We start from the raw sequence: 25,260 nt of genomic DNA on the forward strand, positions 1-25,260 counted from the left end.
TTCAAGTTTTCAGTGCCTGGCATATCAGCTTGAATAAATATATAAATAAACAAATAGGGTCTAAGCAAATTTTCCAATGGGAAATTGTGAAACTCTTAGAACAAGTTCTCTGAATTGGCCAAAGGCCATCTTACCAAAGAGAACAACAGCAAGGAAATCACTTGCATAGCCAAAGAGAGAAGACATACATGAGAATGCAAAGGTGCACATGCAGGTAACAGCTTCTACCGGGATGGGGAACCTCACCCCAAGCAAAACCCAGACCTTCACTTCATTCTACTCAGCAGCAGGACAAGAGATGGGAGATGACAATTCCTTTATGCTTAACATTGTCAAAAGTCTTTAAGGCTTTTGTGTCCACAGAATCAAATATTACAAGAAGCTATTTCTTTCTCCTTTTTAACTTTGCTCCTCTCTCCTGCCTCTTATTATTTCTTAATGAGACATAGTATGGAACTCATTTGTATCTTAGGTTATCTGCTGTACTTATTAAATTGAGTTTTCTGTTCTACTTAAGAACAATAAGTAGAACAGGTATTTTTCTTTCTCTGAAATCAAACAATACTTCATTTCTTTAAAGATGGATTAGGTATTTTTGTTAATGACTAACCAAAAACAAATTACTCATTAAAGCACGGAAATTAGATACACTCTTAACAAATGCACACATATTTACATAGAGTCTCTGAGATTAATATTTCACTTGAATTAATTGTAACCACTATACTTAAATCTATAACTACTCTAATTAGAACCAGTAAGTAGTGCTTACATCACAGTGCTGGAGGTTTTGCGTTGAATCTGGATTCCAAAAGGATTGTTCTGAATCCTGACATCATACAGACGGTTTTCAGGGTCATCATCTGGTTGGGGAGGGGTGTTCAGTGGCACTGGGACCTCATATCTTTTATTAGTGGGGTCATAGATCTGGCAAGAAGAGAGAAGAAAGCTTTCTGGTAGGATCTCAGACCTAAAATCCATCAAGCTAGCCCATATAATTCAGAATCCATGTTTTTTGGCCAGTTTGCGCCTTATCAGTAGACACTGAACATCCCCAAGCAAATAGATGTGAGGCCTGCCTGTCTACTGTGTCCCATACAGATGCTGAAGTTCAAAAATGCCTCAGTAAAATCCATTCAAAACTGGGGCAGGGGGAGCTCTTCCTCTAAAGAACTTGTGATAGAAGGATATAGAATGTCATAAATAGAATGTGTGTGTACCTGTTTGTAAGTGTGACATGTAGACATGTATGTGCATCGTGCAAAACTGTGTCTACGTGCATGTTAGGAATTAAAGAATTGGGTTTTCCTATGGACTCTGAGAACTCCTTACTGTTTGAGCTTCCAGATGCTACACAGCTTTCCTATTCCTAATATTTATCTTCTGTATCCACCCCTTGTGCCTACCTACCTAATGGGGCTGATGTGTGGGAAGAATAAAAGGAGTGAAAAGTGTTATTCAAGTACAAGGAGTATCACCATCATGAGTAACCATCCTCTTCCTCATGTTATAGCCCCAAATTTATGCTTAGGTAAAGGGTTTTCTTTTTTTTTTTTTTTTTCTTTTCCTTTTTTTTTTTTTTTTTGAGACAGAGTCTCATTCTGTTGCCAGGCTGGAGTACAGTGACGGGATCTCAGCTCACTGCAGTCTCCACCTCCCAGGTTCAAGCAATTCCCCTGCCTCCGCCTCCTGAGCAGCTAGAACTACAGGCATGCACCACAACGCCCAGCTATTTTTTGTATTTTAGTAGAGACAGGGTTTCATCATGTTGGCCAGGATGGTCTCACTCTCCTGACCTCGTGATCCGCCCACCTCGGCCTCCCAAAGTGCTGGGATTACAGGTGTGAACCACAGTGCCCAGCCACATGAGTTTTCTAAAGTCCTGCTTGTCAAAATTATGTTTCTTACACCCAAAGCAGCAGCATTGCCTGGGAGCTTGTTAGGAATGCAGAACCTCAGTCCCTACCACCCCAGATTTTCTGAATTAGAACTCTCATTTTCACAAGCTGCTCTGGTGATTCACGATACCTTAAAATGTGGAAAGCAATGGCTAAAGCTGAGCTGTCCAAGGTGCTGTCCACAAGCCACACGTGGCCTTTGAGTGCCTGACATGTGCTAGTCTGAATTGAGATTCACTGTAAATGCAAATTTTGAAAACTTAGTATAATTAGAAGATTGCTTCAAGATGAGATTTGGGTGGGAAAAAAAATTTTTTTAACTAGAAAATTGCAAAGCATCTCCATTAAATTTTGATTTCAAGGTGAAATGATAATATTTTAGGACATTGATTAAATAAAATATTATTAAAATTAATTTCACTCTTAAAATATACATTTAAAAATGCATCTACTGGAAAATATTCATGGCTCACATTGTATTTCTAGTAAATGTTCTTTTTAAATGTTCATAGCAGTGGGTCTCAAAGTGTGGCCTCTTGACCTGCAGCATCAGCCTCACCTGAGAGCTTGTTAGAAATGCAAATTCTCAAGGCTGGACACAGCGGCTCAGGCTTGTAACCCTAGTATTTTGGGAGGCTGAGGCGGGTGGGTCACCTGAGGTCAGGAGTTCAAAACAAGCCTGGTCAACATGGTGAAACCCCATCTCTACTAAAAATACAAAAAAGTAGTCAGGTATGATGGTGGGCACCTATAATCCCAGCTACTTGAGAGGCTGAGGCAGGAGAATTGCTTGAACCAGGGAGGCGGAGGTTGCAGTGAGCCGAGATCACATCACTATACTCTGGCTTGGGCAACACGAGCAAAATTCCGTCTCAAAAAAAAAAAAAAAAAAGCAAGAAAGAAGGAAAGAAGGAGGGAGGGAGGGAGGGAGGGAAGGAGGAAGGGAGGAAGGAGGAAGGGAGGAAGGAAGGAAGGAAAGAAGGAAGGAAGGAAGGAAGGAAGGAAGGAAGGAAGGAAGGAAGGCAGGCAGGCAGGCAGGCAGGCAGGCAGGCAGGAAGGAAGGCAGGCGAATTATCAGGCTAGGCCCCAGCCCAGGTCTACTGAATCGGAAACCCCAGGGGTGAGGACCAGAAATCTGGGTTTTAAAATGATCTGAAGGTGATTCTGATGCATACTAAAGTTTGAGAACTATTGCTAGAGAAATAACTATAATATTGGAATTAAGTTAATGCCTCTCATATGAGTTTGCCACAAAGCAGACACATTTTTCTCAGAGCTAAAGGATGATTCTTTGATGATGTTTATGACCAAGAATACTCATCATTACAGGGAATTCACAGTCCTCGTAGATCTAAGGTCACATCCTGGCTCTACCGTCTACTTTCTGATTTTTCTCTCTCTACAGGCCTTAGCTCCCTCATCTGTAAAATGAGGGATTTGGATGAAAAGCTGTTTCAGCTGGGCATAGTGGCTCATGCCTGTAATGCCAGCACTTTGGGAGGCCAAGGCAGGTGGATAGCTTGAGGTCAGACATTTGAGACCAGCCTGGGAAATACGGTGAAACTCCATCTCTACAAAAAACACAAAAGTTAACCAGATGTGATGGTGCACACCTATAGTTTCAGCTACTTGGGATGCTGAGGCAGGAAGCTAGCTTGAGCCAGGAGGCAGAGGTTAAAGTGAGCTGAGATTGTGCCCCTGTACTCCAACCCGGATGACAATGGGAGACCCTGTCTCAAAAAGAAAAAAAAAAAATGTTTTAATTGTTTCAGTGACTTCTATCCATACAGAACTGTGAGTTAAAAACTCCATACTGAGAACCAGAATCTGCGCTATGGTCCTTACCTTGACCTGCAGCATGTTTGCTGTGTGACAGATCACACTCAGGCGGAGGAAGCTGATCTTTGCAGAGAGAGAATCAGAGGCGGTGACAGCAGCTGCTGCTGCTGCAGTGGGAGGTGGCACATCCCTTGATAGCAGTGGTGGTATTGGTGCTGTCTGTCCAGACTCCTCTGCTTGTGCTAACTCAGAAGCCATCAGGAAGGAAAGGTTTGCAGTGATGCCAGTGGACTGGTACTGAATGTCACTGGCAACATAATTAGGGATGGTGTCATAGTAACAGGTGGGCACGCCAGGAGTAGATGTGTGCTGGAACAACGGAAGAAAGTCTTGCTCAGCCTCTGATACAACACCGTACTGAAGAAGTTGGTTAACACAAACTAAGTCTCTGACACCATGTCCATGGTTATTGGTTGAATTGTGTCCCCCAAAAAGATGTTAAGTCCTAACCCCTGATACCTCTAAATGTGACTATTTGGAAATAGGGTTCTGCAATGAACAAGTTAAAATCAGGTCTTTGGGATAGGCCCTGATCCAATATTACTGGTATCCTTATGAATAAGGAAAATTTGGACACAGAGACAGACATGTACACATGTGACCATGAATACAGAGAGTGGGGTGATGCATCTACAAGCTAAGAAATACCAAACATTGTCAGAAAGCCACCAGCAGTTAAGGGAGGACCATGGACCAAATGCTCCCTCAAAGTCCTCGAAAGAGACCAACTCCACTGACACCATGGTCTCACTTCTAGACTCCAGAACTTTGAGGGAATAAGTTCCTGTTGTTCTATGCCACTCAGTTTGTGGTACTCTGTCATGGTAGCCCTAGCAAATGAACACATCCATTTTTAAAACACACATATTAGCCTTCTATAATGAGTGAACAGTGACAGAGCTGCAGGAATTTTGATCTGGAGACAGGAGCCTCCAGGCACGATTCTATTCCCAGGGTCCTTATTGTCTCCTGTGTAATCTAGAGGAAATCACTTGTTCTTTCTAGTTTTTATTTTCTCTATTGTTTAAATAGAGAGGAACAGCCTGACCTTACCCTTCCTGCTTGTGTTCTCCAATAGACAAAAAAAATATGCAATGCATAATGCTTACTCAACATACATTATTATATTTAAAATTGAGTTTTTAATGATACGGTTAGAGTGGCAATGAGAATGGCAGTAAGTTCCTTCTGATTCAGGATATCTGAGGAAAAGAGTGATGACCTATCATGTAGAGTTGGCAAAAGACATGTTGCACAATATCCTTGTTTTCTTCAAGCCGCAGACATTTGCAAAGTGTTTTCTAGGTGCCTAATTACTTGTGGGGCAGTTTTTACAACTTCCTGATCAATGTGGTAATCTATTTCTGGTCATTTACCTCCCAAAGACACCCCTGCTGCCTACAACTCTCCTCAGAGGCTGTTGGATCATCAGGGTAGCACTTGAACTTCTCCAGGTCATCAACAGGAAGATTCCACTTAATAGAGAATTCTTGTCCCAGTACCAGTCCTTGGAGATCAGTGATGGTTACCACCTGGGAAAAGAGACCTTCACGGTGACAAAGGAAGGGAGGGAAGGTCATCTGGATAGAGTTCTTGCCTGGAGGTCTGGAAGTTAGAACAAGGGGATCTATTCTTTCCTCCAAAACCAGTTTGCCATGAGATATTTGGAACTTGGCTGATTCCTGGGCTTTCTCTGTTCAAGGAGTCACTGTGGAAATGTTGGATGGGAAGAGTCTTCACCATGTTAACGAGTACGGATCACAGGCAGGACTATCATTGTTAGATTCACTGTCCACTGGGTGTGATACTTATCAATTTAATAACAATGGTAATAACAACAATAGCTAAACATTATGGAGCATTTATACAAGCCAAGCCCTGTGATCACCACTTTATAAGCAGGATCTCCATTAATCCCAAGAGTAGTTCCATGCTGTGAATGTTATGACTATCTCCATTTTACAGAACAGAAAACTGAGATACAGAGAGATTTAATACCCTAAGAGCTGGGATTGGGGCCCCATTCTGTCTAACTCTAGAAATCAACTCTTATCCTATACTCTATGTATTGTCAACATGGAAAGGGGCTGACCTAAGAAATAATGAATTTCCCAGAACTTGAACTATTCAACTAACAACGTAAGAGGATCATTGAGCAAGAGAAAAACTGGATTACCCCTTGTATTACTCCACTCACATTTCATTAATGGTATGAAAATAGCCTAAAACAGTAACAACAAGTATTAACTGTTTCTCAAAGAGAGTCTACCTTCAATGAGAGGACAAATGTGTAAATACCCATTGCACAATCTATTCACTGTGTCACAGCTGGGATCAGAGTGTCTCATTTTAATTTTGCCCAGAGAAGAACTTCCTTCTCTCAGGGTTCCGACTCCCACTATCTTCTTCAGAGCCCTGATACAGACAAAACAGAGATGTCTTTCTTTAGCATGCACATATTCCTCCTGTATCCTCCCTGTGATGTGTTGGACCTCCCAGCAAGTCAGTTGTGTCAGATGGCCCAAAGTTCAAAGAGCAAAGTAGGGCCAGCTGTCAGAACCAGGGCCTTTGCAAAGGGCCCTGCAGAATGGAAACGTCTCTTACCTTTGTGGAAGAATTATAGACAACGCTTGGACTGGAGATGGTGACACTATTCAACAAGACAGTAAAATTAGCTGGCTGTTTGTCCATTCCCAAGATTGTGATATCTGTAAACATTAGGTTGTAAGTGTCCGTATAATTATTAAAAAGAATCTTTGCTTGTAGATGGTTCTGGAAGGGGAAAAAAAGTCAGATTAGAACCACGGACTTTAGATTCTTATTATCCCCAAATAGAACTCAATGTCTCATTTTTTGAGATTCAAGCAGTTTCCTTTTCTCTGCAGTTCCAAATGTTGCTAGATGAACATACCTAGGGAACTCATTCACTTAGACTCTTAGCAACCTTAAATTTTTAAGTAATATTTTGTGTTTGCTATGGTTCACTGGTTCTTTACTGATTCTATTACTCAGGAAATATGTCCCTAACACTGGAATTTTCAACCAGGCAAGATAGGTACTTACAAAGTAAACAAAATGATAAGAGACTCATTGGCACACAAAGATAAAGACATACATAAATACACAAAAAGGGCCCAAGTAACTTTTTCTTTTTACTTTACTAACAGTGATGATAAGAGCTAAGAATATTTGAGTGTGTTTTATGTGCCAGGCCCCGTGCTAAGCATTTTACATGTATGACTTCATTCAATTTTCATGGCAGACTATGAGGTTGAAGCTATAATTACCCTCATTTTTCAGTTGAGGAGACTGAAGCACAGAAAATTAAATAACTTATTTAAGCAACGAAAGTGACAAAGTTGAACTCTGACAAAAAAAAAGGAGGTAGAAATTAAGACTGAATAAAAAGTGGCGGTTTGATGATTTAAAAAATTAGAAGTCCCATATGTATATGCCCAAATGATTTTTTTCAAAGACAGATTTTCCAACAAAGGTGCTGGGGCAACTGGCAAAAAGTTAAACCCCAAACTAAATCTTACATAGTATATAAAAATTAACTCAAAGTAGATTAGAGACTTAAATGTAAAAGATCAGACTATAATTCTTTTAACATGGGAGGTAATATTCAGAATCTAGAACTTGGCGAAGAGATCTTAAACTTGACATCAAAAAGCAAAATTTGTAATTAAATAAGGATAAATTAGATTCATCAAAATTAAAAATGTAAATATATAGATGGTAAATAGACATACTAAAAGATGTTCAACCTCATTAGCTATTAGAGAAATACAAATTAAAAACATACTGAGCTATAACTACCCCAATCAGAAAAGCTTAAAATGGCCGGGCACGGTGGCTCAAGCCTGTAATCCCAGCACTTTGGGAGGCTGAGGCGGGTGGATCACGAGGTCAAGAGATCGAGAGCATCCTGGTCAACATGGTGAAACCCCGTCTCTACTAAAAATACAAAAAATTAGCTGGGCATGTTGGCGCGTGCCTGTAATCCCAGCTACTCAGGAGGCTGAGGCAGGAGAATTGCCTGAACCCAGGAGGCGGAGGTTGCGGTGAGCCAAGATCGCGCCATTGCACTCCAGCCTGGGTAACAAGAGCGAAACTCCTTCTCAAAAAAAAAAAAGAAAAGAAAAGAAAAGCTTAAAAAAGACAGTGACAACGTCAGATGCTGGCTGATCTAGTAAAGAAACTAGATCACTCATATGTTGCTGGTGGAAATGTAAAATGGTACAGCCATTCTAGAAAACAGTTTGGAAGATTATTATAAAATGAAACATGCACTACCATAAGACCCAGAAACTGCACTCTTAGGCACTTATCACAGAGAAATAAAAACTTACAATCACACCAAAATCCATACATGAGTGTTAGTAACAGTTTTAATTTATTTGTAACAGCTCATGACTGGAACCAACCCAGATACTCTTTATCCAGTGAGGGATTTTTAAAAGGTGATATAGCCATAGTTGGAACATTATTCAGCAATAAAAAGAAGCAAGCTGCACAACTTGGGTGGGTTTTCAGGGAGCTCTGCTGAATGAAAAAGCCAATCCCAAAGGTTGCAAGCTGTTTAGTTCTCTTTACAGAACACTCTTGAGAGAACAAAATTATAGAAATGACAAACAGATGATTCATTGCCAGGGGCTGAGAAGGGATGAGGGAGGAAGCAAGTGGACATGCTATTAAAGGGCAGCAGGAGAGATCTTTGCGCTAATGAAATGTTCTATAACCTGACAGCATCAATGCCAGCATTCTTATAAACCTACAGCACAATATGAAACTGAGGTTTATAAGATGTTACCATAGGAGAAACTGGGCAAAGAGGTACATGGGAACTCTGTACCAGTTCTTACAACTCCATGGGGATCTTTATCTCAAAATAAAAAGGTTACTTTAAGACACACACACACACACACACACACACACACACACACACAATGTATTGATATAATACTTGAAGATATATATATCATATATAATGCATATATATCTTCTATTTGAAGATATATATATCATATATATATCTTGAAGATATATATCTTCAAGTAGATCCATTATATATATATATTACATATACATATAGTGCATATATATATATATACACACATATAGTCTCTCATATATATATATTTATTTATTTATTTATTTAAAGGAAAGGAGAAATAAGAAAGACTATCTCAAAAGAAAGTTCTGCCCATACATGATCAGACTTCAAAGAAAACCAAGTCAGAATTCCCTCATTCTCTGCTAGCATTACTGCTTTTTCTTTTCTCAGTCCCCTTGGGAAATAGATACGAGGCAAATGACGTTCTGTATCTTCCAGCCTTTAAAAGCCACTGCTTGATACCTGTGCCAAAGGCCAAGTTTTATGTGCTACAAAGGATAGCTGTTATGGAAGAATCTTAAAAAGGCTCTACACCACTCACTAACCCACCCACACCCCATATACGCTTGCAAACCTCAAACACACACACACACACACACACACACACACACACACACACACACATCTTGGAAGCCAGCACCCATGACATAAAACTCAAAGGCAATGGGTCTTTTTTCCAGGAAAAAAAGTTCTGCACAGAAGTCATACCAGTTTTGTAGCAGCTTATAAACCTGACACACATTAAACATTTTCACATTAATTCAAATCCTTTTGGAATCATGACAGTAAAACACTATCCCTGTTAAACATAACCACATGTCCATATTAAACCAAAAACTCAAGGAGCCATCACAGCAAGAAACATATGCTGTACGTTCCTCAAAAAAAGTACTTACAGAGGTAACAGAGAAATCGTATAGAATATACTGCTTTCCAGTTACAGAATCTAAAAAAGAAAGACAGGGGAGTACCCATTACTATGCAAAACCGAGCAGCTGGGGAGTCAGGCTCTTCATTTCATCCGGAATTCCTTTACCAACCATCTAGTTCTGCTCATCTGAGTTTTGTGCATTTTTTTTAAACTTCTGCAAATGTTTCCTGTATCATTTTCTCTAAATTCACATGTCAGTCTGTGGTACCATTTTGCTGGCATGTAAAACATTTTGATTTGCATTATGATTATGTACACGTACATTGTATCTATCCTGCTGGATCATGAGTTCCTCAAGCTCAACACAATACATACTAATTCCATGTAGGGCAGGCATTTTATATAATCACGTAAGTTCATGTGAGGTGTTTATATGGAAATCTTACAGTGAAAAGATACACTATACAAATTAGATATTTCTTCCTCAAACAAAAGCAGTATTTTCCAAAGCTATTAACAAAGTGGATTATGTGTTATTAATAATAATATACAAGGAAGAGAATAATTAAGCTCATTCAATAATGTCAGTTGCTTTGGTAGAGTCAATAACACATAATTTGTGCATCTGAAGTCTATTTTAATGGATTGTGCCTGACTAACAGAATTTTCAGAATGGATTTTAACCCATCGATTCTAAGCTATGGATGTAAATGACAGTGCTAATAGGCTTAGTGTCATACCAGGCAGCCTGTGAGGAGTAATTTTCAGGGAGAACCACAGTGACCCATAGTGATGATGCCTTGAGAAAGTCTACCTTTAGATACCCCATTATCCCAGTACAGCTCCCCATTGGCTTCTCTCTTATAGTCCAAGGCAATGATGAGTCCCAGGGAATTCCTCCTGCTGTAAAAGAGTAATTCCTTGTTTCAGAGAATGTAGATGACACGGAACTATGTGAAACCAGCCCCCATCACACCCCAGGGACAGATAATCCAAGAGTCTATACCAGAAACTGAGTAGATGTTGATATTGGGAGGACACACCTGATCAACAAAAGACAGATCAGGTAGACAGAGGCAGTTCCTACTGAAAATTGTTTGGGTTGCAATATATAATACCAACAATTAGCCTTATTCGATGCTTACCATGTGCCAGGCACTCTTCTAAGTGTCTCACACACATTATCATTTATATTAATTCATTTAACTCTCCTCATAACTCTAAAACGTCAATCATCATCTCCAGTTTACCAATAGTAATCAGAAGCACAGAGAAGTAAGTTGCTCAAGGTAAACATATGTAGTATGTAGTCCATACCAAGGCTTGAATCCAGATTCTGCAGAATCTTAGCTCTTGACCTCCAAACTATGTTGACTTCCACATGATAACCTTTATCTCCTATTTAACTCAAATTCTCTCTCGTGGTAGGGAATATACCTAAGGACAATTTCTGGCCATAGGAAAATCCTCCTCAGTGATTATTTTGACTGGTCCTATAATCTGATTCAATCCCAAAGTGAAAAAGGACTATGCAGATGTCCTCGGTAGACTACCATCTACTAAATCAGGACTAAGATGCTAATTTTGGATCAATTTGAAAGGAGTGGGGGAAGATTACTGATGGGTGACTTAGCCCTTGGCTCATCCATTCTTTGTCCCTATTTGTCTTTCTCATAATGCCCTGCTCCATTAGAGCACTAGAAGAGTCATACCTTAGAAAAGCGAGGAGCTTACCTGGCTTCTGTGGTTGTGTTTGGCTTCTGGGTGGGAAATATGTAGCCCCCTCGAAGATGAAGTCCTATCTTATCACCTGGGAGGAGCATATTCACAAACTGTTTCCTCCATGGGATGGCCACTCGCTAATCAGCAACGACAATAAAAGATAGATCAGGTAATAAGCTGTTTCAGCTAAGAAGGACCTTAGATACCCTCCCGTTCAGTTGACATATTTTAAAGAAGTGACAGAGACCCCCAAAGTGAAGTGGCTTGCTGAAAGCATATGGGTAGCAGAGAGCAGAGCAGACACTCTAACCCCTTCTATTTCTTTATATTACATCATGCTGTTATTCCACACGTGGGCTTCAGTTTTAGGTTACAGCCAAGTGGCAAAACCTAGTCCTGATAGGAACACAACAGCCAGGTTGATATAATGGATTTCCATAAACCTATTCCAGTTATTCAGATTATTTCATTGTACACTTGGAAAGGTCTTCTGCTATGGTCTGAATGCTGGTGTACCTCCAAAATTTATATGTGGAAACTTAATACCCAGAGTGATAGTATTAAGGGGTGAGGCCTTTTATGTGGTGATTAAGTCATGAGGGAAGAGCAAGGAGGTGCCATCAATGAAAGAGAACGAGCCTTCTCCAGACACAGAATCTGTCAGCACCTTGATCTTGGACTTGCCAACCTCCAGAACTATGAGCAATAAATGCATGTTGTTTATAAATTACCCAGTGTGAGGTGTTCCGTTGTACCGTCCTGAATCAGCTAAGATGCACTTCTCACAGAAAAGGACCACAATCAACTAACTATAAATCTTGTACTACTATTCTACGGCAAGCTTCCAAGACTGCTGCTTTAGAATTGTCCTCTGCTAGAGGCAGGTTTCTGAGCCAACTGGGGCTGCCTTACTTACTGTCTCATAGTCATACCAGGTGGCATCAGGTATATATGCTTTCACTTCGTCCATACCCTAGGTAAACAACAACAATGAGTAGCATTAGCATACCCCTCTCTAAAGTTTACAAAACACCTCCAGGCATCATTGCATGTGTTTATCTGAACAATCCTGAGAGATGGTCTGAGATCATCCCATTCTACAAAGGAAAACACAGAAACACAAAGGTTGAGCAATTTACCCAAATAAAAATGATTTGTTTTCCTTCAATGCTGTTGTACTTTCTAAGAGAAGCAGAGAAAGTCAATTCACTGGGTCACATAATTTGACAGTTGAGAGATAAACCACCAGGCCCCAGGAAAGCCTCCCAGCAGGGCCACTGGTTAATTAGCAAGACCTGTCATCAGATGATGTGGCTAAAACACCAGCTCAAAGGGCTTTTGATGTGGGTACATTGGAAATATTTCATGTTTACAAGCAGATCAGCATAATCCTTCCTGATCCTTGCCCTGTACTTTGCCACTCACCCCTGCTTCCCATCACACTTAATAGGATACACATGGTCCTTCATACTTGGCCTTCAGAGTATAGCCTTCCCTTTGCCCAGCACTCCTTTCTCCCTCCCTTCACTTCTCCATAGGTATTCTCTCTTCCCAGCCCAGCCTAACCCAATCCAAGAGCACTCCTACTTTGGACAAAGGGAAATATAGACAGATGTTCAGCACACACCCCCTAAAGTATTTAAAGCCACTGTCAGTCCTAAAGCCATATGCCTAAGGATGCAGGCTTCAATTTTAAGGCAATTTTACAACATGAAAATTGTTTTGTTTGGTGCGAAAGTGGGACCAAGATTTACTTTTCTTTTTTTAATTTCCAAACTTCCATGATCTCTCTCATTTATATGCATATTTTGATATAAATGCAGATTCATAGACACTCAGGAACCAGCTTATAGAGCTATAGAACCGTGAGGACAAGTACAATACCCCCATCTCATCATTTAGATTATGAACATACCTCATATAAAACAGGTGTGATGAGGAGTCCAGGTCCCCATAAGAACTGCTCATGCAACTCCCACGTGGCTGAGTCCTGGTAGAACCTAGTAAAGAGTAACACAGTGAAGTCAGGTAAAGTCTCTAATACAGGACAACAGCACGTTATGTAACAACAAGATCCTAACTAACCTTGCTACCACAAACAAAGTCAAGTGACACTACAATCGGAAAGGGTGTCTTTGAAAATCAGGAAACTCACTCATGTACAAGGGGCCTCGCTACCGTGTCTCCCCGGGTGTGTGCACGGTAGAAAAGGGTGTAGAGATAGGGCAGTAAGGTGTAGCGGATGTTCAGATAATGTCTGGAGGAATTCAGCAGCAGGGAGTCAGCACCAAAGGCAGCAGGATCCTGGTCCTAGGAGGAAACGGAAGCAATGGCTGAATATTCCTTTCCATCCTGGTTTAGAAGTTCTCTTACAATAAGAACCTTTCCCATTTGAAAGTAACCACTTTCTCCAACTTATGAAACACCAAAGCATTTCTAAAACTGAAAAGATATTGGTCCTACTCGTTCATTTTATACATGAGAATACCAAGAATTATATGAGTTTCCCAACGTAGAATTGCAAGCAGGTGGCAGAGTTTAAATTTGGTTTCTGTCTTCTGAGGGCAGCTTGTAGCAGCCCCAGAGGGAAATGGAAGTCCCACACGGGTTGCCACGGATATAAAGTGGGAACTGCTTCCTCCAGGGCTGCTCCAATTTATTTATCTCCTATTTTATTTATTTATTTATTTATTTATTTATTTATTTATTTATTTATTTTATTTTTTGAGGCAAAGTTTCGCTCCTGTTGTCCAGGCTGGAGTGCAATGGTGCAATCTTGGCTCACTGCAGCCTCTACCCTCCAGGTTCAAGCAATTCTCCTGCCTCAGCCTCCCGAGTAGCTGGGATTACAGGCATGCACCACCATAGCTGGCTAATTTTGTATTTTTAGTAGAGGTGGTGTTTCTCCATGTTGGTCAGGCTGGTCTTAAACTCCCAACCTCAGGTGATCCACTCACCTTGGCCTCCCAAAGTACTGGGATTACAGGCATGAGCCATCGTGCTCAGCCCAATTATTACTATTATTATTATTTTATTTTATTAATGCCTACATCAGGCATTTCTCTCGGTGTTATCCCTCCCGATCCTCCCTGCCCCCTGCCCCACTGTCCCTCCCCTCCTCCCCCTCCACCCCTCCCACGTAGCCCAGTGAGTGTTGTTCTCTTCCCTATTGAAGTTTCTCATAATATTTTATTTGGAAAATAATACAAGTTGTACAACTACTAAAAAAAAAAAATAAATCCATTGCCTTATAAGCCACATTACCTGCCACCATGGTCTGTAATCCATTATTTTCTTTCCATATGCTTATATGAATGTTAATTTTAAATTTTTATGTCCAGTTTTATCTGTAACATTTCTACCATCAGCATTTGTTTTATTTTCCCTAACCCAAAGATTAGTGACCTCTATTTGTTCTTTCACATACATTGTGCAAATAAATTATAAAGATGGTTTTTAGCAGATTTTATTCAAGAGTAAAAAAAAATAACCCTTTAGAAGAGAAATCTAATTTTCCTAGGATCCAGAAATGGAAAATTTCCATCAATGGTCAGCATTTATTTTGTTCATTTTCCATGTAATTTGGAAGATGTGAAAGACATACACGTCATCTTTTAACGTGTCATCCTATATTGAGTTTTGGATAAAGTCACCTAAACTTTTTTTTCTTTTATTCCCTAAGAGACCCATTTCTCACCTTCTAAACAAAATGATCCCATGAGACCACTCTATGCTCCCAGTGTAAGGCTCATAAAAACTCTGAAGCCAGACATTAAAGAGAATAACACTGCACAGCCTCCATCACCCTGGTTATCAACTGAGAAAGTCCAGAGCTGTGCTGTCTGCTATGGTGGCCACGAACCACAGGAAGCTGTTAAATGCTTGAACTGTGTTTACTGAGACTGAGGGAGTAAACTTTCCATTTTATTTGATGATAGTTAATTTAAATATAAATCTTAAAACTGAATCAGTGTAAATGAAACCAACTTTATTGCTTTGGTAGAATTGCATTTTACTTCAACTGCTTACAGAAAATCTTAACATTGAAATATGCTACAAGTGTAAAATGCATACCAAATAGTGAAGACTTGGTAGAACGAAAAGGACTTAATATAGCTCATTAATAATATCTTGTGTTAAACACAGGTTGAAATGATAATGCTATGTAATATACACACACATATATATACATTGAGCTATATAAAGTATTTTTAAAATAATGTCCCTGTGGCCAGGCATGGTGGCTCACACTTGTAGTCCCAGCACTTTGGGAGGCCGAGGTGGGTGGATCACAAGGTCAGGAGTTCGAAACCAGCCTGGCCAACACAGTGAAACCCCACCTCTACTTAAAATACAAAAATTAATGGGGCATGGTGGCGAGTGCATGTAATCCCAGCTACTTCAGGAGGAGAATCGCTTAACCCAGGAGGCAGAGGTTGCAGTGAGCCAAGATTGTGCCACTGCACTCCAGCCTGGGTGACAGAGCTAGACTCCATCAAAAAATAAATAAATAAACAAACAAACAAACAAATAAATAAATAAAAAGTTTCTTTTTGGCTCTCCTTATAATTTTATTGAATAGAACTAGTTTAGTCAAAAGAAAACATGTGCTTAAACCTAGCTTCCTGGGTAATCTGAGTGCTCTTCTCTATGTAAGTCTTCCAGGACACAGCTTCATGAAGAGCACCCACCCAACTGCTCCCAACTACCTGCTTAGACATTTAGAAATAGTTCATCTCTCTCTAGATCACAAGTGGCCAGAAAAGCCCAGGGATAAAATACTTGGAAGGTTTGACTGTTAATCATTCCTGAGTTAAAGACAAAGTCAAGAGCTTGAGCTAAAATGATCATTAGGAAGTTATTCTAATGAACTTATTAGGAGCTAAACCACTCAATTGGAAATATTTCAACATAAGATTATTTTATTAAAATAAAGGACATCTCACCCTACTTGCTTCTGCCATCATCATAAATACCTCCTAATGGGGGACTTTGAACCCACTTCCATATGCCCATCAAAAATACTATTTTGCTGGGTCAAATGTGATTTCTATTTTTAGGTCCTTGGATACAGGCAAGGGGACGGAAGGCAGAGAACCACACTGCCATGTGTGTACCTATGCAACAATCTTGCATGTTCTTCACATGTACCCCAAAACCTAAAATGCAATTAAATATATATATATATATATATATATATATATATATATATATATATATTTTTTTTTAAAATACTATTTTGCCCCATCAAAAATACTGTTTTGGGTGGATGAAGATAAAGTTGGGATGAGTCATGAGAAATAGTTGGGAAGTCTTCCAAACTATTCACAGAAAGGTAAAATGATGTAAAAGGTGAAAGCAATTGTGAGATTACTGGCCTAAGCCTCTTTAAATTCTTTCTCTTTCCTCCTCCCTACCTATGAGGGATTTCCCTTGTATTAATTGAAATAGAATACCAACTAATTCCAATTGTCCTATCATATATAAAGTAGTAACAGAAGTGATGGCAGCAACATAGAAATTTTAATAAATCTCACTTTGTTGATGAGTTTCCAAGAATAAAATCATTCAGCATATACATATCCCCTTCAATGCACGCTCAACTTGATTGATAGCCTTCTTTTTACGGCTATCACACAAGACTTTTTTATCCTTATTCTGCAGTTAGGGCAAACCTGTAGTAATATTTTCCTCAAATCCTCTTTAAGAGCAAGTAGATTAGCTAATCCAAAAAGTTTCCATCACTCCTCTTGGTGACCTTACCCTGAACCCAGGTCCATTGTGATTCCTTGATAGTGGATAAAACGCTCCAAGCTGCATCCACCTTCTGCAGAGCTCCTCTGTGACACTGTTGTAATAACCACAGATGTTGGCACCTACCTGGAGAATGAACACACATACCAGCACACTGGTCAAGGAGAGGTGAAAGCATGTACTGAGTACTTATATGATAAGGAAAAGGAGAACCTCTCAGTCACATCGTTCCATGCTTAAGGAGATCCCAGAGTCACGGGGCACGCTCCCAGCCAAATGAGAAGAACAAGATAGAACGCATCATGGACTCATTGAAAACAAACAATGGTCTTTGTGTTGAGGCTGTTCCTTAATATTCAGTTCCCAGTTTCATACTTTCTTATTTACTAATGTTCTCTTGATGGAATTTTCCTGTCATACTAACGCATTTTATTCATAGTGTCTCCTTCCTATCTTCAGAGATTCCACAGATGACAACTCAATGATAAAGTACTACCATTCTATCTTTAGAAGCCACCTCACGTAACACATAAAAATTGATTTTTCCAATACATACCACCTTGGAACATGCTTCTTGGTTTTTCAGATAATCTCTAAGACTGCTAATTAAAAGAATGTCAAAAGACAAAGGGTTAAAATTCCCTGGTTGGAAATAAGGCTCACCATGGGGATGCCAAACAGGTTGAACTCAAGGATACTGGGTATAGACCATCGGAGGTCATCCCATGTGGCTGCATTGTCCCCCAGCCAGTGAGCAGCAAATTTGCCAGATCCAGCAAAAGTAGAACGGGATAAGATGAAGCTCCTTTTATCCTTGAAGATTTTTTTCAGGGCTCTGGAAAGGAATACAGCCAGTGGAGTGTGAGGGGGGCTGTCAATGTCTAGGACTCAGCTTACAACAAAGGCAGCAATGGACCTTCCAACCAAACTGAGAAAATCACATCAGGGTGTCAAAAAACAGGTGTATAAGCAGGTTTAGCACTATTTAAAAGCTTTTTTCCCACTCTTAGGTAAGGATTCAGATCTCATATAAGACAGTACAAGCCTCTATATTCTAGGCCCCATAGCAATTTCTCTGTGCTTCTGTCTCCGATTTTGTTTTCTCTATCTGGTTGGATCTGGCTGTGGTCTGGTCTTTTTGGTCGACAGTATATTGGAACCATGATTTGGGTTCTTTGCCCCATCTTCTTTCTAATGTCCCTTGGCTCCATGAATTTATGCCATGCATAATCCTGTACAGCACAGCACCTGCTCAGGTGGGAGCACTGCGCCCTCTGCTGGACTACGAGAAGAGTTCACGCACCAGCTGGTACACCTGAAGCTTCAGAACTTATCTCTATGTTCCTCTGAAACCTCAGACTTATTCTTAGCAATTCTCAATGTTACCAAATTTTAATCTATGCAAAATAAAAGTCATTGAAATGAGTAAGTCTCAAAATATGGTATCTGATATTTTCTGTAGAGTTAAAACAGCTAACATAGAAAATATTATTTTCATTTTATTATATATAAAATATTAGATATTAAGTAGAACAATACAGAAATGAAAGAAGGCTGGATGCAGTGGCTCACACCTGTAATTCCAGCACTTTGGGAGGCCAAGGCGGATGGAACACAGGTCAGGAGATTGAGCCCATCCTGGCCAACATGGTGAAACCTGTCTCTACTAAAAATTCAAAAATTAGCCGGGTGTGGTGGCATGCACCTGTAATCCCAGCTACTCAGGAGGCTGAGGCAGGAGAATCACTTGAACCCGGAGGCAGAGGTTGCAGTGAGCCTAGATCGCACCACTGTACTCCAGCCTGGGTGATGGAGTGAGACTCCATCTCAAAAAAAAAAAAAAAAAAAGAAAGAAAGAAAGAAAAGAAATGAAAGCAAAGAAGTTAAAAGCACAGTATCAGAATGGTAATTATTTCAGGAGAGGGGATGAACATACAGTGGGATGACCCATGGTTAGATGCAGGCTGTTTGCCTAGCTTTTATTCTGGACACCTTTCAAATAGGTATTTTACTAAAATGATTCTTCCTCTTTTGTTTTTCTATGGTATAAAGCCCACATCTTCCATTAGAGTTCTAAAATTGAACAGTAATACAATTAGAGGATAGTAAGACCTGAGCCACAATTGCTGCTAGCTCTTCCCAGGCAAGCTCTTCTTCTTTTTTTTTTTTTCTAATACATGGTCTGAGATAAGTGTAGCTTTCCTAAAACCTCTCTCTGCAAATTTTTATCACTAGGCAATAGGCAATTCCTCAAGATGCTATCACAGTCACCAAAGCCTCCACACTTCATTTTCCTAGGGATGTTTGGAGAATCTATAAATACTTAATGGCTTATGGCAAAAGGGAGAATGTTCTGAAATGAAAAATTGCTTTAAGAAAGTGAAGTGCTTCATTCTGACAATTTACTGTCAAAAATAGAGGTAGGTTGGAGGAGAGAGGACTCACTCAACTCCTATCCCCACTCCTACTTTAATAGAAACTAGCAGACACTTGGCTTTTATTACCACTGGCTGCAGGTTTATTGTACTCTGCAATCATCAGTCATGAAAGAAACACATTCAGCTTACACAGAGTGAAACTGAAACAGGGTTGAAGATATCTGTGGATACAGTTTATTTAGAGGCAAGCTGTTACTACGGTAAAACAGATTAGATAACTGTTGGGGTTTTTTTTTTTTTTTTTTTTTGGTTGATTTTTTTACAGCTTAAAGGAACAGTGTTATTCAGAGGCATTCTCTTTTCTAACTTTTAGTTTTCTTCTTCTATTCCCCAAGTCTAGCCAATTTATAACCAGGTTGTGATCACTGAAAGAATCTAGTCTCAGCCAGGCAAGACGGCTCACGCCTGTAATCCCAACACTTTGGGAGGCCTAAGCAGGCAGATCACTTGAGGTCAGGATTTCGAGACTAGCCAGACCAACATGGAGAAACCTCATCTCTACTAAAAATACAAAAAATTATCTGGGCATGGTGGCGCATGCCTAGAATTCCAGCTACTCAAGAGGCTGAGGCAGGAGAATCACTTGAACCTGGGAGGCAGAGGTTGCAGTGAGCTGAGATCCCACCATTGTACTACAGCCTAGGTGACAAGAGTGAAACTCTTCTCAAAAAAAAAACAAGAATCTAGTGTCTTTTGGCTTTCAGCTTAGAGGTGAGGGTAATTTTATTACTGGTTGGCCCACTGTCCCCAAACTATACTTCCATTTAAGGTTGACCCACATATTTATCAGACCTATGACTTCAGTTATCCTGATGTCCAGATTCCATTGAATGAAAATCTTATCCGTTTTTTGATCCAATTCTGCCTCATGCCAAAGACCAAGTTCTACTTAACTCCACTATCCTCTGGAAGCATAGGCCATTATGCCAGGCCAGAGAACTCGGAAAGACACCTATTACTTACTCAATCATAATTACCTTTTAACTATTAACCATAACTATTAGAATATATTAACCAGACCATTCTTGATTTTATAGCACTTTTACCACAAGGAGTCACTGGCAACAAAGCAATTTGAAATTTTCTTCCCCTCCTCCAACCCTTTCATTTTCTTTCTTAACCTCACTATTTCTTCACTCTGTTTCCCACTTCTCATTCTTAGATAGACGCACCTAAGAATAAAAACATATCAAAACAGGAGACTATGGGAACAGCAATCCAAGTCTCTCATTTCGGAGATGAGGAAACTGAGTCTTATTTCTCTAGTTGATTTCTCAGGAAAAACAGAATGAGAGAGAAAAGCCAAAGAAAGAGAAGATGATGATATCAGAAACATATGTCCTTCTTTCTAGAGCTTTTTTTTTTTTAAACAAAATACAAACTTATACATTTTCTGGACAAGAACTCTCATCTGGACCATCTAACATAATACAAAGTCATGAGGACAAAATAGTGCTGGAAAATAACACAGACTCAGTCTCTGCCTCTAAGTTATCAGGTCCCATGGGTGCTGGGTCCTGCCCTTCCTCTTTCTCTCAGGCCAGGCATTTATCCAACAAAGTGTCTTCAGCACACTCACTATTGAACAGGCTAAGGATAAGGGGTGACTTTGCCCTCAAAAAACTTACAGTCCAGCAGAAAGAAAATGAGCATCTAAAAATTGAAACCATGTTTTTTTGCATACTAAGCATATAGGAATATGAACAAACGTAGCACCAAAAAAAATGGAAAACAATCTTTTCCTAGAATGATACTTCCATTTTCTAGAACTGCCAGTAAAGTTTCCAGAATTTATATCTGAGGTGAGGTTTTTTAGAAAAGTATATTTTGCAAAATGGACAGGGTAAGGAAGGACATCTCGTGCAGGGCAAGTAGCATATGAAAGGCATGAAATAATGAATAGCGCTTGGATTTGGGAACAGCAAGAAGCAGCAGAGATGAGAGAAAAATCGTAAGAAAGGGTTAGATTATAAAGTATCTTATAGATTATGCTAAGCATTTTACTGTATAAAAAATAGCAAGCCACAGATAACTTTACACTAAAAAGAGAAATGAGCAAACTGTGCTTTAGAAAGATCACTTTGTCAGGAATGGGTAGTAGCACTTTCTAAATTTTAACATATGCTCAGTACACCCAGGTATCTTGATAAAATGCAGATTTTGATTCCTAAGTTCGGGGTTGAGGTCCAAGATGCTAATATTTTCTGGTGATGCTGATGCAGCTGTTCCTTGGACTCTGCTTCAAGTAGAAAGGGTAGAGGACATGTTATTGGGAGATAAGGCTAAAGTCAGGGAGATTAGTTCTGGGGCTAGTGTAATGATTTATGTGAGGGAAGATGATAACCTAATTAAGAAGTATCAATGAGGAAACAGGGAGGTGGTTACAGAAATGTTTAAAAGTAACATCAAAATGATCAAGGACTGATTGGATGTGAGGGCACAAAAGCCTTATTAAAGAATGGTGCCAAGCTTCTCACTTGGGAGTCTGGGATATAGGGATGCTGTTGCTACCGACCAAGATACAGAATTTAAGAGTTTCAAACAAGATCAGCTATAGTGGAAAGATGAGGTGAAAACAGGTAACAGAGCCAGGTAAATGGTGTTCAAGGTACTACAAAATATCCAAGTAGACAATGTCAGAGGTTGGTTTTGGATATTTGTATCTAAAAATTGGGGAAAGACCCCAGGTAGAATTACAGATTTTAAAATCATTAGAATTAATTCCAGTAAAAACCATGAAAAGAAATAAATTACCTACAAATTACCTATGTATTGACATAGACTATAAAGAGAAGAGGCCAGACGATGGATTTCTAAGAATCATCAACAGTGAAAGAGCTAATGAAAAGATCCAGCCACATAGATGAGAGGGGACAGCTAGAAAGAGAGCAGAGGTACCAGGCAGAACAGTATTTTTTTTTTAAGACAAAATTTCACTCTTGTTACCCAGGCTAGAGTATAATGGCATGATCTCGGCTCATTGCAACCTCCACCTCCCAGGTGCCTAGCGATCCTCCTACCTCAGCCTCCCAAGTAGCTGGGATTACAGATATCTGCCACCACACCTGGCTAATTTTTGTATTTTTGGTAGAGATGAGGTTTCACCATGTTGGCCTGGCTGGTCTCGAACTCCTGACCTCAGGTGATCTGCCCACCTCAGCCTCCCAAAGTGCTAGGATTACAGATGTTAGCCACGGCACCCAGCCAGCAGAGCAATATCTTAAGAACTGAAGGAGCCGAGTTTAAAGGAGTGTTCATGACCTCAAGTACCAGAGAGAAAGAGAAGTCAAGTAAAAAAATGACTGAGACAGGTCCCATAAGTCCATCAAAGTCTCCCTGCCCCCATCCCCACAACAGTGCTCTAGAACACCAAAACAAGAAAAGAGAAGCTGAGAAACCCAAAGATGCTCTTTCCTAAACCACTGGAGGATCCACCAACTGGAATCAGCTTAGACTGTGCAGCTCTTCCAAAACTTTAGTTTTCCAATCTGTGCTGCAAATTCAACTTAAAATCTTCTTAAACCTGGCTCCAAATTTTCTTGCTCTCTTAGGTATAATGATTGTATTTTACCATTTTCCACAGAAGAAACTGTGAGAAGGGGAGCTATTTCTCAATTTACAAAGTCACAAGTAAACAATCCACATGACAAGATATAAAGGATGTAATGGTTTGCAGAACACATCTGTCTCCTTGGAAGACTTTCATAATGGGTGGTGGTGGTTGAGATGGTGGTGATAACTGTGGTGGTGGTGATGGTGATAGTAGTGGTAGTGATAGTGGTGGTGATCACAATAATGGTGGTAGTGGTGGCAATGGTTAGATGATGGTGATGGTGTTGAGTATTGATGATGGTGGTGGTGGTGGTGGCAGTGGTGGTGGTGATGGTAGTTGTGTGTGCATGCATGTGTCTGTGTGTGTCTTGGGGCAGAAGGGAGAATTATGAGGTAGATAAGCAGGACATTGGGAAGGAAATTAGAAGAGTATGGTGTGCATTTCCAGATAAATAAAGGTGTAGGATATAATAAATTCCTCTTCAAAGGGTTTAGCCTGTAAATTGTTAAGTACAATGAGTTCTGAGATCCTCTACAAAGAACCAATGTATCGGTATGTTCAGCTCCCCTGTTCTTTGTTCTCCATTTTAAAATATAACTTCCTGGTTTTCTTTGCCCCTTACCCTAGTCTCAGTAAACAACTTTCCTGTCAGTCCTAATCAGTAGTTCACATCTGTTCCCCTCATCTCCTGTTTTGACCTGAGTCTCCTCTAGTTACCTGTTCTGTAACCATCCTTCCTGTCAAACTGCTCACCCCACCACTCTGGCTCATACCCCTGCTCCCTTTAAAATAGCCAATCGAAATTAGAGTAGACTGTGTGGTCCAACTGTAGCCAATAGGGGAACAACACAGCAGTAGGGGCTACCTGTGTCAGGGATAAGAACCCCTTCCTCTCCCCTGTTTGGGTGTGCACTCGCCATTGCTCCATCCATGAGATGCACCCTTATATAGAAGTAAAAAGTGCTTTGCTGAGAAAATTTATATTTGAGTGCTATTTCTTTTGTGGCACCAAAAATTTACATGTAACAAAAGGAAATACAGGTAAATTTGAATTTCAAAAAAATACAAGTAATTTTCAGTATGAGAATGTCCCATACAAATTTAATTTGGTGTCCAATATTTTTACTTGCTAAAACCAAGCAATCCAAGTGCATTTGGTAAAAGGATCTGAGACAGCTGACTCCTAGCTGAGGACTCTAAATGCCTTATATAATATTGCCTGCTAGTATCCTTGAAATAAGCTCCTTAGCCATAAGCCAGTCAAAAATAATCCTGTACAGAAACCATACAAATACTCTTACAGAGTATTTAAGAGGTCCTCTCCTATAAACCAAGAGTTTATAGGAGAGGACTTTGGTTTATACGAGAGGACCTCTTAAATACTCTGAAGAACAGAGTTTTGACATTTCTATAAATGCAAAAAAATATTTGAACAATGCTACTTGTAGAACAGAAGAAAAACCCTCCACCTCCCATCTCCCCATATCTGAAATTAGGGGAAAACCAAGTCCTTACGAGTCTGTGGCTCTGGCCATGGAGTAGCCATACAAGCTGTGGAAGTCATAGTGAAGGCCCCCGTTAAATTCCGTGTCCATGCAGAGGGTTCTTGCAAATAGTAAGTGGTCCAGAACTCCTGGAGGGAAATACTCATCAGTGAGGCACTTCCTCATCAACCATCTTTAACAAAAGAGCCACCCAATTATTTTCTTCCTGATTACTGTTCTTTCCTCACCAATCTCCACCTGACCAAATCTGTTCCAGATTTTAAATTCTATCCTAAATGCTATTTCCTGCCTGGGATTCACATTGAGCCCTCCAAGGAGATGGATCATTAAAATTAATCTGCATTCCCTCAAGCTCACAAAGAATCGTGGTGAGTGGAGGCAACTGAGAAACTTGCTCCGAGCAAAGGCAGTGGATTTGAGTCTAAGTATAAGGCATAATGTTTATCTACAGATATTTCATCAACAGAAATTGAGTGTACAATGTATAGGTATGAAGGTAGAGAAAGGGAATTTTTTCTTTTTTGTAATACAAACCTCAGTCACACTTAAAAGAAAAATAGGGGCTGGGCATGGTGGTTTACACCTGTAATCCCAGCACTTTGGGAGGTCAAGGTGGGTGGATCACCTGAGGTCAAGTGTTTGAGACCAGCCTGACCAATATGGTGAAACCTCATCTCTACTAAAAACAAAGAAATTAACTGGGCTTGGTGGCATGCACCTGTAGTCCCAGCTACTCAGGAGGCTGAGGCAGGAGAATAACTTGAACCCAGGAAGCAGAGATTG

General features: G+C 40.0%; 1 protein-coding gene across 1 annotated transcript in view; it reads right to left on the minus strand.

The window, feature by feature from the left end:
• MGAM (maltase-glucoamylase) overlaps positions 1-25,260 on the minus strand; it is a 221,792-nt gene that overhangs the window by 33,044 nt on the left and 163,488 nt on the right. Inside the window, exons 84-96 of the mRNA XM_074378986.1 lie at positions 24,488-24,605; positions 17,645-17,816; positions 16,991-17,107; positions 13,383-13,537; positions 13,143-13,227; positions 12,144-12,200; positions 11,240-11,364; positions 10,320-10,408; positions 9,531-9,580; positions 6,342-6,509; positions 5,114-5,269; positions 3,744-4,046; positions 773-927 (exon numbers count right to left, since the gene is read on the minus strand). Coding sequence (XP_074235087.1) covers positions 773-927; positions 3,744-4,046; positions 5,114-5,269; positions 6,342-6,509; positions 9,531-9,580; positions 10,320-10,408; positions 11,240-11,364; positions 12,144-12,200; positions 13,143-13,227; positions 13,383-13,537; positions 16,991-17,107; positions 17,645-17,816; positions 24,488-24,605 — 1,750 coding nt within the window. The remainder of the gene's footprint in view (positions 1-772; positions 928-3,743; positions 4,047-5,113; positions 5,270-6,341; positions 6,510-9,530; positions 9,581-10,319; positions 10,409-11,239; positions 11,365-12,143; positions 12,201-13,142; positions 13,228-13,382; positions 13,538-16,990; positions 17,108-17,644; positions 17,817-24,487; positions 24,606-25,260) is intronic.

The sequence above is a fragment of the Saimiri boliviensis genome, chromosome 10 (genome assembly GCF_048565385.1).
Source record: "Saimiri boliviensis isolate mSaiBol1 chromosome 10, mSaiBol1.pri, whole genome shotgun sequence".
Taxonomy (NCBI): domain Eukaryota; kingdom Metazoa; phylum Chordata; class Mammalia; order Primates; family Cebidae; genus Saimiri; species Saimiri boliviensis.